Source organism: Phoenix dactylifera, chromosome 8 (assembly GCF_051530095.1).
Source record: "Phoenix dactylifera cultivar Ajwa chromosome 8, Ajwa_hap1_PhDact_Kaust_v1.1, whole genome shotgun sequence".
Lineage (NCBI taxonomy): Eukaryota > Viridiplantae > Streptophyta > Magnoliopsida > Arecales > Arecaceae > Phoenix > Phoenix dactylifera.
This window is the reverse complement of record NC_143197.1, coordinates 11,736,572-11,752,858: the sequence shown is the minus strand read 5'-3', so window position 1 is coordinate 11,752,858 and position 16,287 is coordinate 11,736,572. Positions and strand designations below refer to the sequence as shown.

The following is a 16,287-nucleotide window of genomic DNA, read 5'->3' as shown; positions in this document are numbered from 1 at the left end:
TCCGGCCCACAAGGGGGTTCGTTACCCGATCCCCCAACCCAGCGGGTTCCAAACGGAACCCTCGCAGAGGAAAAAACCACTCCTCGACCATCTCAACCTCCAGCTCACTCATGGTGGACCCAACCTCACTTGGACCAAGACCCATTAGAAATAGGAAAGAAAAAGAAGGGAGGAAGAAGGTTTCAAGAGGGAGACACCTTAGGGGGTTCGCCGGAAGTAATGGCGGAACGTCGGAGCGGCCGCTTCGGACTGAGAAGGAAAAGAGAAGGAAAGAGAAGACAATAAGAGAGAAACCAGAAGAAGCCAGGCAGGGGTTTATATAGATCTCTCCAACGGCCCAGATTAGCGAGATGGAACGCCGCTCCCCGTCCAGATCGTGACGCATGTCGGCCCGAAAGTCAGAGTGCCGCATTAAATTTGGGCTAACGCTTCGAACACAGAAGCGCCTCGTCGGATCGTGTGGCCCCATCATGATCCCACGATGCGAGGACGCTTCGAAAAACGAAAAGGTACCCTAATGATGAAATATTTCGGGAAAGAGGAGACGCCGCCCACTAGAAGCGCCTCGAAGCGCGCGATAATTCAAAATTTTTCTAACCCGTATTAACCTAATTAAAACTACTTTCCGCGCTCGAGCTTGTGATCAGCTCGAACTCGAAAGTCAGAGGGTAGTGTTGGGAAAAAAATATAAGGCATCCTGGAGCGAAAGGCGCCGACCAGGAAGCGCCGACCAGGAAGCACCGACCAGGAAGCGCAGACCAGGAAGTGCCGACCCGGAGAATGCCGACCAGAAGCGTCCGACCTGATGACGCTCGGACTAGAATGCGCCCAGCTTGGCAACTGGCTCGGCACCCGACCAGGTGCCGAATTCCAAAATGCCTTGTCCAAATATTCGACCCCGGCCTAACTCCTTAAGGAAGTCTGACTCCAGATACGCAACCTCACCGTATCATGCCACTGTCGTCAAACTATTATTGCGCATGGCCTCTGCAGGCCTCCAGCACACTCAACCATTAAATGGGCATGGTTCATGATGATCTCCGGTTCACTCAACCATTAAAGCGTATGACCTCTCCCGACCTCCGGTTCACTCAACAATTAAAGCGTATGGCTTCTGTCGTCTACGGACATTGAGCCTCTTACGGCAAACCTACTTGACAACTGATGATAGCATGATTCAACGATGACACGAGAGCTTCGACCTAATCTCCTCACACGATCGGGCATTAATTTCCACTCCATACCAGATTGTACGACAGGCCGTTTGCCCCGTCACATCACAGGTAACCCAGCTCTCTCTATAAAAAGGGGACTCCTCCATTTTAAGAGGGGGGGGCGGGAAGCAAAAAAACCCAGACTCTCTACTATTGTCTCCATTCTCACACTTGCCCCCTCTGACTTAAGCATCGGAGGGCCGGCGCCGGAAATTCCGGCCACCGACTTCTTGCAGGTCTTTCGGAGGACGCCACGCGTCGACGGACCGCCGCCGATCACCGCCAATTCTTACCGGAGCTCCCCCTTCCTGGCCCAGTGATGGGGACATCAGAGCCCTTCATCCAGATGATCCTGAGCCCCCGGATTGAGTCAGACCCGTTTATTTGCATATTTATTTTATTATTTTATTTTTGGGCTTGTTTGCATTCTAGGGTTTATTTGTAGTTTATGTTATTTCTGGGCTTATTTGCATTTTAGGGCTTATTTGTGTTATTTGTGGGTTTATTAGGATTTATATCTGTGTAAGGGGGGTTTATGCAAGTTGTGTATTTGGGCCCAATATATAGGGAACTATTTTCATGATTAGGGTTTAATGAAGGTTTAAAAAATTTTCTCCCCCGTCTTCTCCTCCTCTCTTCTTCTCTTCTCTTTCTTCTCCTCCTCTTCCTCCTTCTCTTCTCCCTCTTCTTCTGTTTCTGTTCTCAAATTCCACTGAAGTCTTCCTTCCAGAATTGGTTCGGCATCAACTTGGTATCAGAGCAAGGCTGGTTTTGCCCCTGTTGCTAAAGCCACAATCCAGCCTCTTCTTCCCTCGTTCACACCACAAACCCGCTTCCCCTTCTCAACCCTGTTCGCACCAGCCCGCACGCCTCCCTTCCCCATCACACCCGGGGCCGCCTTCACCCCACTTACCGCCAACAGCGCCCAAAGAGCAGCCGACTGCGACGCGGCGTTGGAAGCCACAGACTGCCGAAGTTGTGACCAGCCGCCGCCCACCACCGCCCTGTGATAGCCTCGGACGCCCTCCACCCGATTCGGGAAGAGGCTGCCCGCCGCCGTGATCGGCCGCCGCCTGTCGCCGCCGACCACAGAGCCGCGGCTTCGAGCTCCGTCGCCGTCCCCTACGGCCGATCCGCAGCCGCCGCCCGTCCCTCCTTTCCGCGGCCGCCGCAGCGAGAGTCGGGAAACCCTCCCGAAACGGTCGGAAGGTTGGGAACAGATTAACGGGTAAGTATCAGACCCGTTAGCCCGCCCCACTAGGCGGACCCGTTCCGAAGAAAAAAAAAATTGTAGGTTCACGTGACCTGCACGTGTTCCAAAAAAAAAAAGCTCCGCACGTGAGCGCACGTGCGTGCCAAAAAAAAAAGGTACCTGTTCATCTTCCTCGCCGTGAGCACCCTCGCCACCGCCATCGTCCGCCGTCGCCGCCCGCCTCACCGCCTTGCCACCGCCTTCGTCCGCCTTCGTCACCGCGGCCGTCCGCAGCGCCGCCCGTCCTTGCTGCGACCGCCGTCGCCGTTCCACCGCAACGCCGCCTTCGTCTTGCCGCCCTCACAACCGCCGGTCCGAATTTTTTTTTTTTTTCACCACGCCGCTCCGCCTGGCCGCCTTCGCCACCCCCACCGCTTCTTCTCCGATCGCACGCCGCCTACTGCTGCCTCCACCTCGCCGCCACCTTCCGAACTCCCATCGCCGTCCCCTCCACCAAAGCCCCTCGCCGCCTCCGGCTTCCCCTCCGTTTGCCGCTGCACCAGACCGCCGCCACCCGCCTGCCGCTTCCTCTGCTCCGCCGCCGGCCGACCCCATCCTGAACCCCTGTCACCTTCCGCCGCCCCTCTTCCCCTCAAACCCCTTCCTATCTGGCCGAACCCACGCGCCTCCCACCCACCTTCTAAAGTCAACACGGACCGACCCCAGGCCCACGCAGCAGGAGCCTGCCCCAACTCTCTCTCACGAGCCCAAGTCAGCAGGCCGAGCCACTGCAGAGCCCCTTTCAACAGGCCTTTTCTTCTCCAGGGGCCACATCACCCCTCCCTCCTCCCTTTTCAAGCCCATCAGCTGCACTTCGCTCCTGATCGTCGCCCCAGACCTCGAGCGCACCATTCTGGTTGACTGCATCCACCACAGGTGATAGGTGTCTACTTTTTCTGGCTTGTTCATTTAATTATGTTCTAGTTCTCTTGCATGATAGCCACATTTTGAAAACTTACTTTTGCTGTCAAAATTCAGAACATAGAACCCCTACTTTCAAACCCATCCTATTTGCCCTTTTAAAATCTAAATATTAAATTAGCACACCCTAACAACTGGATGCTTCTCAACATTCTTCGATCAGATTGATTTAGAATCAGAACAACTGTACTACTTGATTGCAATCTAATTTCTTAAATTGAATAATCTTAATCCTTAATTCTGAATAACCGAAGTAAAAATCAGCAATATTTAAATTTTAAGTTATTTTTGTGAAGGCTTGCTGATTTCTGAAATCATAATAGATTGCATTAGTAGGTTGTCCTGCATCAAATTTGGTCCTACATCATAGTTATTAGGATTTCATTAGTGACACTGCATTTCACATCATCACCCAGTTGCATCATTGCATGCCAACCTGTAGTGATATGGAGTACTATCTCAGTCAACCTAAAACCCCTGTAGCTACCATGAATTCCGACATTTTGAGGTCTATTAAGGAACAGATCGTTGCCATGCGGGCTGGATACAAGGAATTCACACAAGAGATCCGTGAGCTCATGCAAAATTCTAGGACCCCTACACCGCCAACCCCTGTTGCAGCCCAACCTAAAATCGATTTGGTTGCACCACCTGTAATCCTTCTCCATGTTCTTGGGCACCAAATCCAATGCTCAAGATGTCAACAATTCGACCACATAGCATCCCAATGTTCCATTAGGACCTACCTGAGTACTGAACCAGAAGCTAGGAGCCAAGAGGTTGAATATGTCGAAGAAGTCTATGAACCAAATATAGAAGACTATGAAGAAGACTCTGAAGACGAACCTATAGAATTAGATTTTGTCCAAAATGATTCCCAAAGGAAGACTATTGATCTAAGTACAACCAAGTCATTTCACATCACTACTGTGGAAGAGATAGTGACAGATATTGAGAGCCAGTCACCTGAATTGGCACTTGTAGCTAAAGATACCCATATGGAGTCCAATCTTGAACATTCTCCTATAGTAGTTTCCCTTCTAGAGGAGTTTAATGATGTAGTCCCTGATGATCTTCCGGATGCACTTTCTCCGATGCGTGATATCCAACACGTAATTGATCTAGTTCCCGAGATATTTCTGCCCAACCTTCCACATCATAGGCTCAACCCAAATGCATATGCTAGGACCTGGGATTTAATATTATCGACAGTTGAGTTTACATATCATAGTTCGGTTAACAAGTCCATAGGTATGAGTCCATTCGAAGTGGTGCATGATTACAAACCTAGGCAACCCATAGACTTATTTTTCGTGTCTCATCAGTATAGAGTCGTTGAGTCTGCACAATCAATTGCATCACATCCATATTCATTGCATCAAGAAATCAGCAATTGTAGTCACTTAAATAACTTAAAATATAAATCCCTTGCTGATTTACACAGACGTTATAAAGAGTTAAGTGAAAAAGATTACTTCATGATAAGAATTAGGCTTGAACGATTTTCTTCAAATACGTTTAAGAAATTGCAAACTTGTAGTGCAGAACCGTTCAAAATCTTAAAGAAAATCAGTTCGAATGCATATGTTGTGGATCTTCCTGATGACTATGGGATTAGTGCGACATTTAATATTGAAGATTTAGTCCCATACAAAAAGACAATATTCATGTCTTTTGACCCCTTTATTGATATACCTGCCCATGTTGGACACCCTGACCTATTACCTGCTGTTGAGCCATCACCTCCCAAATTTCATGCACGCAGAGAACAAATAGAACATATATTGGATGAGCAGGTTATTTCAACCAGGAATGGTGGTTACCAACGTTACCTTATTTGGTGGAAAGGTCGACCAAAATCTGATATAACGTGGATTTTCAGAGCACAGTTGCAGCGCCTTGACCCCGATCTTCTGGAGCAGTACGACGGCCAGCCAGAGCTGTACTCGACGGGGTCGAGTTTTTCTCACCTGGGAGGAGTTGATGGGGACATCAGAGCCCTTCATCCAGATGATCCTGAGCCCCCGGATTGAGTCAGACCCGTTTATTTGCATATTTATTTTATTATTTTATTTCTGGGCTTGTTTGCATTCTAGAGTTTATTTGTAGTTTATGTTATTTCTGGGCTTATTTGCATTTTAGGGCTTATTTGTGTTATTTGTGGGTTTATTAGGATTTATTTCTGTGTAAGGGGGGTTTATGCAAGTTGTGTATTTGGGCCCTATATATAGGAAACTATTTTCATGATTAGGGTTTAATGACGGTTTAAGAAATTTTCTCCCCCGTCTTCTCCTCCTCTCTTCTTCTCTTCTCTTTCTTCTCCTCCTCTTCCTCCTTCTCTTCTCCCTCTTCTTCTGTTTCTGTTCTCAAATTCCACTGAAGTCTTCCTTCCAGAATTGGTTCGGCATCACCCAGCAGTCGCCCTCGGGTTCAATTTCCAGCAACAAGTACCACCACCCACACACAAAAAAAGGAAGAGACTCTCTTGCTTGTTATCACAAAGCAAACTCATTTCTCTGAGCTTTTGCTGGATTTTAGGTGGCTTTGTGCAGCTTTTATCCTGATTTTGTTTCTCTTTTTCTGTTTCCATTACCACCAACTCAATACTATTAAAGCCACCTACTTAGCATCATTTCTGGTCCTTGGACAAGCCACCTTCTTTCCAACTCAAACCAGCAGTCCTCTCTCTCTCTCTCTTCGCGGCCCAAGAGATTCTGAAGCAGAGCACAGCTGTTTGGAGCTCCTGTCGTCGTCGTCGTCGTCGTCTTCTTCTTCTTCTTCTTCTTCTTCTTCTTCTTCTTCTTCTTCTGGCACAAGAACAGCTGTGTGGAACGCCCGCGATCGGAATCCCGATACGCCAGGGGGTGGGGGGTGGGTGGGAAGAGTAAGGGACCGTTGGTGGGGTGGGGAGGAAAGAATAAGAGTAATAACGTCATTTCAAATTTTTATTTTTTTAATTAATATAAATATGATTTTTTTAACACCGTTAAAACAACTGTTATAATTTGTACAATAACAGAATTTTACGAGGATATACATGCAAATATCAATTTTGAAAGGGTATTCACACAAAATTCGATATTTAGAAGGGTATCCATGCAAAAAATCCTAAATAAAATGATAGAAGGTCGAAGATCTCACATATTACCAGAAAGAAACCGCCAGAAAGTCTACAGATGCTTCTAAAGTCTTATTTGGAGGAGCTTTTAAATGGTCAAAAACTACTTTCTAACCCTCTAAAAGTACTTTTGGATAAAAAAAGGATGTTTGGTAAAAATTTCGAAAACTGTTTTAGCTTTTCCAAAAAGCAAAAAGCAGCTTTTTGGGAGAAGCTTTATTTTGGAGCTTTCCAAAAACGCTATTTTTTTAACCAAAATACCCATAATAAAATATAACAATTGCATACTTTATCCATTTATAAACCTAAAAATCTGCTGGAGCCCAAACAAAGAACCCTAACCGTGGATCAGACTCCCTTCTGTGCAAGAAGAGGTATTCTTGTTTTCTATTATTGTATTATACTATAAATATAATATTATATTAAAATATTATAATGTAATATAATGTTATGTTAAATAATTTAGTATTATGTTATATTGTAAAAAATTAATGTATGCTAATAATTATAACATTTGTACCTTTATTTTTGTATTATACTATAAATATAATATTATATTGCATTATATTATAGTACATTGATATGTTAAGTTAAATAATTTAATATTATATTAAATTATTATGGTATACAATATTATACTACTATATTATGATAATATTATATTATATTACAATTAATATTATACTATATCATATATTTATGTATTAATATATGTTATATTTTTATTATGCTCTATTGTATAATACTATGCAATGACCTTTATAGTAATTTTGTCATATAAAAGTACTTTCTCAGTTTGTTTATCAAACACATGTTAAAGTGCCACAGCACTTTACAAATGTAGTTACCAAATAACAAACAATTTTTTATAAAAGCTCTACTTCCAACAGCTCTACTCTCAAAAGCTCTATTGCCAATAATTCTCCCAAATAGGGCCTAAATCCTATAGTCCCAATTGGGATGATAGCCCAAGCCCAAAAGCTTCCAAACAAAATAAAACATGGCGGATACTCAAGTATCTTTTCTTACAAAAATAAAAATTATGTTATATTGAAAAAAAAAGCTGCCCCACAATCCGTGTTTCCCTTCCTCAATGAGTGTTTGTCATCTGAGCAGCCCTAAGTATTTTGTTCTAATAAATACATTTTTGGTACAATATTTTGATAGTTCTAATGCACAACATCATTATTTTAAAAAATAAAATAATATAATCTAATATGAAAATTTGTATATTTATTCACATAATGTGAATTATGCAATATGAACTATGAATGGGAACTTCTAAATTGATACCACATGAGATCCTTTTAATTATCTTAGTTCAACTATACTATCTAGACTTTGATATCTCATGATGTGTTTTGGTTGAGGAAATTGGAAACTTTGATTGGTTATTATCAACAAAAAATGCATCATTTTTCATCATGCTAGAGAAAAGTTCTTGTATGCATCGGTATCTATTTTCAGTATATAAGATAGCCAGGTTTGTTGGCATTGAAAATGATACAAGGTTATGGTAGTTCTATGTGAGGATCTGTATGGGCGTGTGTTTAGTCCCACATTGGTTATTCTTTGGGTAGATCTTGGGTACTTATACAGGATCAAGGAACCCAAATAATAACTTGCGACTAGCCATTTTGAGTGAGGTACTACGTTGTTACAAATGGTATCAGAACAGACCTAGCCCATAACTTATATGGACTAGGGGATATAGAAGCACGGATCCATTGGGGCTGACCACGAGCCAATCGTGGTGCTTTTGATTATTTTAAATGGATTTGAGCCCTTAGCTTGATGAGGACACCAAGGCTTAAATGGGGGAGTATGTGACGTATGTTTTGTCCCACATCGGTTATTCGCTGGGTAGATCTTGGGTACTTATATAGGATCAAGAAATCTAAATAATAACTTCCAGCTAGCCATTTTGGGTGAGGTCCTGGGTTACTATATTCTATCTATAAATTTGCTAGGATATGTGGTACTATATGTGATAATACACATTCAGTTATATGTTGTAATGTTGAGAAAATGTATACATTCAGTTATGTGTGTGAGGAATCGTAGAGAAAATGTCCCTTTTTTAGGTGGATTGTTGACAGGGCTACCATGATTGGATATTTGGTTGCTTGGTCTGGGCTGTATAATAGCTACAGGCCGGTGGGTTAAAACAACTTATATTTTATAAGACGTGAGGAAGGTTTCTGTTTATATATATCTATTTTCACCATTGTAGTATTAATATCACTTCAAATTCTGGGGGGTTCAATCCTAGGTAACTTTGACTCTCCTTGTTGTGTTGCAACCCACAACCTCATTCAAAAAAACTAGTCGAAAGATATTATTTAGGTTTCTTATATAAGTATTCAACATCTTCCTGACAAATAACTTAGAATCCTCATATGTCGGCCCTTCATAAATTATTTTTTTTCGAGTTCCACGAGCGGTGGCTTAGCTTGTATGAGGTTCTAGGCTCTAGTCTAGGTGGGATGGAGTGGATATAAGGTTGCAAATAGGGATGAGATCCTCTTGGTCTGTTAGTATGCATGCATGTGGGTATGTATGTATATATATAGTGCAAGCCCTGTTCGCAAAATCATAACTTTTTATTCCCCTAAAAATATCATAATGTTTTCAAACAAAATAGGAATGCAAGCATGCCAGGTCGAAGCCACTGCATGCAAAATTTCCAAATCCAAGATTTAACTTCTAGCATTTTGTGTAAGACGAGCTCTAGGAAAACCACAGAAGGCTTTGAAAATTAGACAACCAAATTTTGACTTCAATCATTTTAAACTTACACAAGAGAAAGTATAAATCAGGTCAACAAAAATACTCTTTATGAAAAATGCTATGAGATGGCATGGGAAAGGTTTCTTTGGTCTTTACATTGCTAGCTTTATGACTCAACATTCAGTTGCATCAATTGTTGTAAGTTATGCTAATCCTTTTATGCTACATCACACGTAGATTTTTTCTGAGTCCGGCAAACAGACAAGCGATAGCAGCAGTCTGCTTTATATTAAGAAATTGAACTACTCTAAATATATGCACAAAATCACCTTATTTTTTTTTATTAGAGAAATGCTATGTTATTACCTTTGACTTTGGTACGGAGATTAGGCAGTTGGTGATGGAAGGAGTTCAAATATGGATCCCTTTCAATCTGAACTGTCTCAAGACCAATTTGTTTAAGTCTGTTGCATGTGTGCACACAAAATGAGCAAAGTGTTGCTTCTCGGCGGCATTCTATTCTCGGTCGTCCATGGCAGTCAAGGATTGGTGCAGCACAAGAGGTCACAGGATTGGTGCAGCACAAGAGGTCACAGAGACCGGCTGGCCTCGTGTGCTAACCCACCAATCACCACATAGAAGGGCCTCGGGTGGGGCATCTTGATGCACAAATAATGTTGAAGAAAATGACGATGACACAAACTTTCTACCATTGACAGATACCTGAAGATTTGTTTCGAGCTGTACCTTATGTATGATCAGACATACCTACTGAGAGTGCAATAGTGCAACTGATTGGATGGCATTCTTTATAGCCGATCATAGCTGGTCGGTGCTGTGAGAGGCATCAACATCGTTAGCCTAGAGATTACAAGTGATTCTGTTGATGGATGCCAGAGGATGTGTATGTTCAAGGGCTGTATAGGCAGCCACTCTAAGGAAAAAGTGAAAAAAAAAAAGAAAAAAAGAAAATGACAATCACCTTACCAACATTTCTGACAAGGCCTGATTGTCCCAACCTGAATGAAAGCTCAAGGCCAAAAGCTTCCAAACATAACTAGGGCTAGTTAAAAAGACTTCGAATCCACAACCTTTATTTTTTAAAACACCAAAACTCTATTACCCCAGGACCCATGTTTCCTCTTCCTCAATGAAGAGTTGTCATCTAAATTGCCCTTGGAGTGTTGTCATGATCAATATATATTTAATTGACAACATCATCACTTTAAGATACAATAATATAATGTGTATTAAGCAATATGAACTATGAAAGGGAATTTCTAAATGGATACCATAGAAGATCCTTTTAGGTATCTCATTTCAGCTATATCAGCTAGGCTTCGAAATCTCATGATATCTTTGATTGAGAATGTCGAAAACTTTGATAACTATTAAAAATATTTTATTTGTTTTTATCTTGCTGGAAAAGTTATTTGTATACACTCAGTGACAATTGTCAGTATTGAAAATAAGACAAAGTTATGCTAGTTCTATCTATAAATTTGCCGGGATATCTGGTCATATATGCGATAAACATTTTTAGTTATGTGATGTATTGTTAATAACTAGGATATTAAGCTGTGATGCAATTATAGATGATTTTATTTAATTACTGCTAATTCTAAATAGCGAATTATTTGCTATTTTTATATATTAGTCATAATATGATGTGGCCAAAATCAAATTTGCTGTCATAAGTTGATATGTGGCATAGTAGGGAATCGGTTTTAGTGGATTTTATATTTCCAAATAAGCAATTTTTTGCTTGAGTCAGAATTACGAAAAGTCCTACCCTATTCTTAAGGTGGATTGCTAATGGAACGACCATGGTAACATGTGACGGTTAAAAACATTATATTCTATAAAATATATTTTTTTTTATCAAACTATGTTTTTGTATCAAGGTCTCATTTGGTTTTCTGAAAGAGAAGGCAAAAAAAAGGTATAATCAACAAGAAAACAAAAAAAAAGAACTTCATATTTGGTTAAAGTTTCTAAAGAATAAAAATTAAAAAGTAGCATTTTTATAGAGCTAAAATTTCTGCATTTCTTAAAAAAGAAAAATCTATATGAGATATAGAAAGATCTATTTTTATTGGCTGAAAATTGAAATATTTTTTTTAAAATATGCTTTTAAGTTAGAATAGAATAAAATATTTTTTATTAAAAATATAATAAATATTTTATATAATTTTTATAAAAATAAATACTTAAAATAAATATAAACTATTTTAAAGTAATTTTTTAATGATCAACTAAATATATATTATTTTGTGGGCATCCATGTCTCAGAAAAGACAAAAATCAGCAGAGATGGAACCAAACGAGCCCCAAAAGTTTCGAGATAGCCCTAGGAAGGCGACAGAACATTAAGTCCGTATGTAATAATTTGTATACTTAAAGTATTAATCAAATGAGCTGGAGTTGGTAGCAAAACTCGGCGTCTACTTGAAGGCACAGTACAGGATTTGGTTGTTCACGGTTTTCACTTATTTTTCTGCCCCACTAAAATAAACAAATAAATAATGTCTCATTATTGAAGCCTGGCACCCCTTGCCGACAAGCGAATCTTAATTCCTACACTACCATCCCAGAGTCAGGGTCGGGGCTCTCAAAAAACTTGACCATCTTTTTTGACCCTCCATTATTTAATTTTTTTCAGATCTTGGCTTGTCCGGAGGCACGAAAATAGACAATAAATATTATTAACGACATATCTCACATGGCCTATGGTGCCATCTTATTTGATAGTCATCCATCTCTTAATTTTAACTATCAAATATTATATAAAATTTTGTAGTGCAAATCAGAGCATATGCTCATCTAGTCATCTAGATAGAGTGGGATGGTAAAGAGTGGCAAATAGGGATTAGCTCCTTTGCGTCTTAATATATGTTTATAAGCTTTCGCTAACAATTCCTATCTTCCCAAGTTATACTATTTTTTTTTAAAGAAAAAAAAAGATAGAGTGGGAAATCTATCTGTATTATAATTACCCAAGACTAAAGACTCATTTGTTTTGCAAGAAGAGAAGGAGGAAGTATGGTTAACAAAGAATTGGAGAAATGTCGCATGTTTAGTTAGAATTTTTTTAAAAAAAGAGATAGAAAAGTAGCATTCTTATTGGAATAATATTTCTATATTTCGTAAGAAAGAAAAATCTATATAGGATATGAAAAAGTCCAATTCTCACCAGTTAGGAATAAATTTTTTTTTTCCAGAAAGTATCCTTAAACTTTTAGGTAAAATGAGATAAGTTCTTTTTCTTTATTAAAAACATAAAATAGATGCTCAACCAAATATAAAACGTTTTGGAATGTGCCATTTTTTTATGATCAACCAATATGCGAACGCCATTTTTCTAAGCATTATATACCTACACATTAGCTTTCCAGAAAAAAAATATGCTACTGAAGAAAAATTCTTCCTACAAACCAAACAAATCATATATCTTAAGAGATGCAACGCCCAATTATCAAATCCAATACCCTGGTTGCTATGCAAGGAGGTGCGACAACTAGTGTAAGCTCTATTTCACAAAATCATTACTTTCAATTTCACTAAAAATCATAATTATCAAATAAACTTATAGCTTACTAGATTCTTATAATATAGTAGTTCATTTGGTAAATTAAACCCCTCTGTTTAAAAACTAAAGATTTTGGATTTAATTCTTTGGTGGTGCATGTCCAAAATTCTGGACCTTCATAATTAAAGCATGTTAAGGCCTACATCCTTTTCTCTCTCAAAAGAAAAATAAAGAAAAAAAAATACCTGGTTAAGCCTCTATAAGTAAATATAGCCACTATTTTCTCTATTTTTGGAAAGGTTCGAGTTGTAGCAACCATACTAGTACTCCTCTAAACAAATCAAAGCTAAAATCAATAGCTGCAAGTTCCTCCTTACATTAGAGCCTATTTCAAAGTATGCTTATGTATGCGTCAAGGTGAGCCTCCATAAACCTCTCAATATGGCACGGTTTCTAATGGTTTCATGAGTGCAAATAAAGGAGGACAGATACATTGAGGCCATGGAAAGCAAAAAAATAAACCATGCATGGAGCATTAGAAAAAATCTAACACTCTTAGCCATATGGATGGGAATCACAAAGAAGTTAATTAAGAGCCATCAAAGAACACCAAAATGCTCTGCCAATAAGATATAAATTTCCAATAGCCTAAATGGAACATTAGAAAATAAATATCTTATTGTTCACACAACATCCGGGTCAATACTTATTCAAGATAAAAGATGTACTACTGCAAGCAGCCAACTTGATTAATCCTTATTACACTTTTGCAGGCTTTGGCACCTTCTACAATGTTTTGCCTAGGTCAATTTGATAGCTATTACTAATGTCATTAGCTATACTTAATGCATCCTCCGCAGACCCATAAATTCCTCTTCTTACAAGCCCTGAACAGTAGAGCCCATTTCTCCCTTTCCAGTGTTCTGGAAATTTTTGCTTAGCCATTCCATCATCACCAATTAGGTAATCATCACTCTACAAAAGTATTTAGATCAAAAATAATCGCAATTCATCTTGCTTATCACCAATGGAAAAACATGCAAGGAAAAAAGGAAAAAAAAAAACTCCTTACCTTGAGCCAATTTTTTATTGCACTTCTATAGCCCGTAGCTAGAATGATGGCATCAAAGTGATGTAGCTTTCCATTGGAAAATGTCACATCATTGCCTTTTATGCTTGCTATAGAAGGCAGAACCTGTCCACCATGCAGGTCACAATGTTCAATAATAAATTCATATATTTACTCATAAAAAAAGTAAGAGTACATTCAATTATATTATATTCAGAGTATGGACATATGCTTGTCCACTATTACATAATACATTATACTTTGTCCTGTTCCATTAATTTAAGAACCAAATATGACAAAACATTCAATTCCTTTCATACTTTTTTTTTTTTTTACATAACTTTAGAAGTAAAAAATATATTATCCAGATATAGTTCAAAAAATCGAACAAACTAAGAATAGACCTAACCTTTGACATATAATAATTGAAAAAGCAATACACTCAAAATCAGTCAATAGCATGATGTATAATCTCATAATTAGATGTTGATCGCTCATCCATACCAATTAAGGAACATTACAAGCAGTCATATTGATTTATGACACAATATGCTTCTTTATCGTTCTAAGGTATAAAATGAAGATTCGAAAATAGTAATAGCAATTGCATTTACCTGAATTTCTCCGCACTGTATTTTCTTGAACGTGCCAACATCGACAACAGGATACACCGGGCTGTTTACCTTCAAATACATGGGCCCCTTGGCTGGTCTACGTATGCCATACTTGGATGTATTTCCAAACTTGATAAAACAAAGAAAAAGAATAATCCTGTCCACCAAATGCAATGGCAAAAGTTTCATGATAAACATAGCAAACAACCATATATCCTTCGTTACTAGATGAACCTGCAAGAACAATCATGTAAGAACCAGCAATTAATTCTATCTCCATCAAGTAGACTTCATTGGAGACACTCAATGTCTACAAACTTCCATGCTAATCAAGCAAGTTATGGACTTTTTGTTTAAACCATAAAAATGAAAATAATAAATTTTAAAAAATAAAGTTTCTAGTCTTGGGCTGTGTTACCTGATTTCTGACTACAATAGAGGTGTGGGCCCCGGAGTCAGCCAGATCGAAAGCAATCTCCATGCCGGAATTCCCACAGCCAACAACCAAGACATCCTTGGCCTTAAAGACCGAACCGGACCGGTACTGACTCGAGTGCAAAACCGGGCCATCGAACCCATCCAGACCGGGAATCTCCGGCACAACGATGCCATCATTCTCCCCAGTCGCCACCACGAGGTACCTCGCCAGGTACTCCTCTGCAGCGTCCGAGTCCAGATTCCTCGCGGCGACGCGCCACCTCCCGGCGCCGGCGTCGAACTCCGCCGACTCCACGTTGCGGCGAAGCAGGACGCGGAGCTGGAACCGCGACGCGTAGTCGTCGAGGTAGCGGATGAATCCGTCCTTGGGGATGAACGTTGGGGTGGTGGGCAGGTGCTTCGCGTGGGGGAGCTCGCAGTACTGCTTCCCGAGGTGGAGGGACATCCGGTCGTAGCAGCGCTTGCGCCAGAGCGACGCGATGCAGTCGTCGCGCTCCAGAACTATATTTGGGATGGAGTGTTTATTCAGACATGCCGCCACGGCGAGCCCCGACGGCCCAGCTCCGACTATCACCACCACCTCCTCCATTCTCTCTCTCTCTCTCTCTCTCTCTCTCTCTCGCTGTGTGTGCGTGTGTGAGAGGCTTGTGGAATTTGGGAGGTTGGTGAGGCCTCATATAGATGCGAGACGGGGGCCAGGATGAACGGTCATGCGCCATGGATGTGGGACATGGGGCTGGGGTACGTGTCATTAGACCAAAGCTATGGTGAGGAAAATGTTGTTTTTTTTTTTTAACCTTGCGTCACCTTCATAATTTTAGGGCTGGCACTGCACGTAATGACCGGAAAAATTAAGGGGAGTGAGAGGACGTTACCTCCTTTTCTTTTCCACCCTTGGCCTCCCGCCGAGGAGGCTCGGGGCCACCTTCCAATTTCTGCAGGGGTTTCTTTTTGCCCCGCCATGGTAGAGAATGTGAGGAAAGAATTTAAGCTGATACTATATTAGTTATTAGAGAATACCATAAAAGATTTTCAACCCCAAAGCCTAATAATAGAGCCTGCGGTAATGATATCATTTTAAATTGCATGAGTCCAACGATTGTGGCGATCTTGAATCTTAGTTGATGACTTTGCGCTCTCTCTCTCTCTCTCTCTCTCTCTCTCTCTCTCCCCCTCTCCCTCTCCCTCTCCCTCTCCCTCCTCCTCCTCCTCCGAGGTAATGGAGACTAGGGCTTCACATGAATAGAAGGGAAAAGGAAGAAGATAGGTTGGAAAATTGGTTTAAGTTGAAATTCAAAGGGATTTGGCTAGGTGGCAGTGGATAAGTGGGATAACTATGGAATATTGAAGAGGAGTCACACCACTTCAACGTTCCAAACCTAGGCTGATTAGGAGGAGTCTC

The 16,287-nt window shown here is 40.6% G+C and overlaps 1 protein-coding gene across 1 annotated transcript; it reads right to left on the bottom strand.

The window, feature by feature from the left end:
- Positions 1–13,353: 13,353 nt before the first annotated feature.
- Positions 13,354–15,541, bottom strand: LOC103723228 (putative indole-3-pyruvate monooxygenase YUCCA10). The gene is made up of 4 exons (XM_008814078.6): positions 14,866–15,541; positions 14,448–14,681; positions 13,837–13,959; positions 13,354–13,739 (listed from the first exon to the last, which is right to left on the bottom strand). Exons 1-4 carry the CDS (start codon positions 15,472–15,474, stop codon positions 13,551–13,553), a joined length of 1,155 nt encoding a protein of 384 aa, XP_008812300.2. The 5' UTR covers positions 15,475–15,541; the 3' UTR covers positions 13,354–13,550.
- Positions 15,542–16,287: the final 746 nt, after the last annotated feature.

What these genes read in the sequence shown, in the direction of transcription:
- LOC103723228 (XM_008814078.6), bottom strand. Translation starts at nt 15,474, where the DNA reads ATGGAGGAGGTGGTGGTGATAGTCGGAGCTGGGCCGTCGGGGCTCGCC. An exon ending in CTATTGTAGTCAGAAATCAG is followed by an intron (nt 14,682 to 14,865) that starts GTAACACAGCCC and finishes TTGTTCTTGCAG; the next exon opens with GTTCATCTAGTAACGAAGGA. An exon ending in TACAGTGCGGAGAAATTCAG is followed by an intron (nt 13,960 to 14,447) that starts GTAAATGCAATT and finishes CATGGTGGACAG; the next exon opens with GTTCTGCCTTCTATAGCAAG.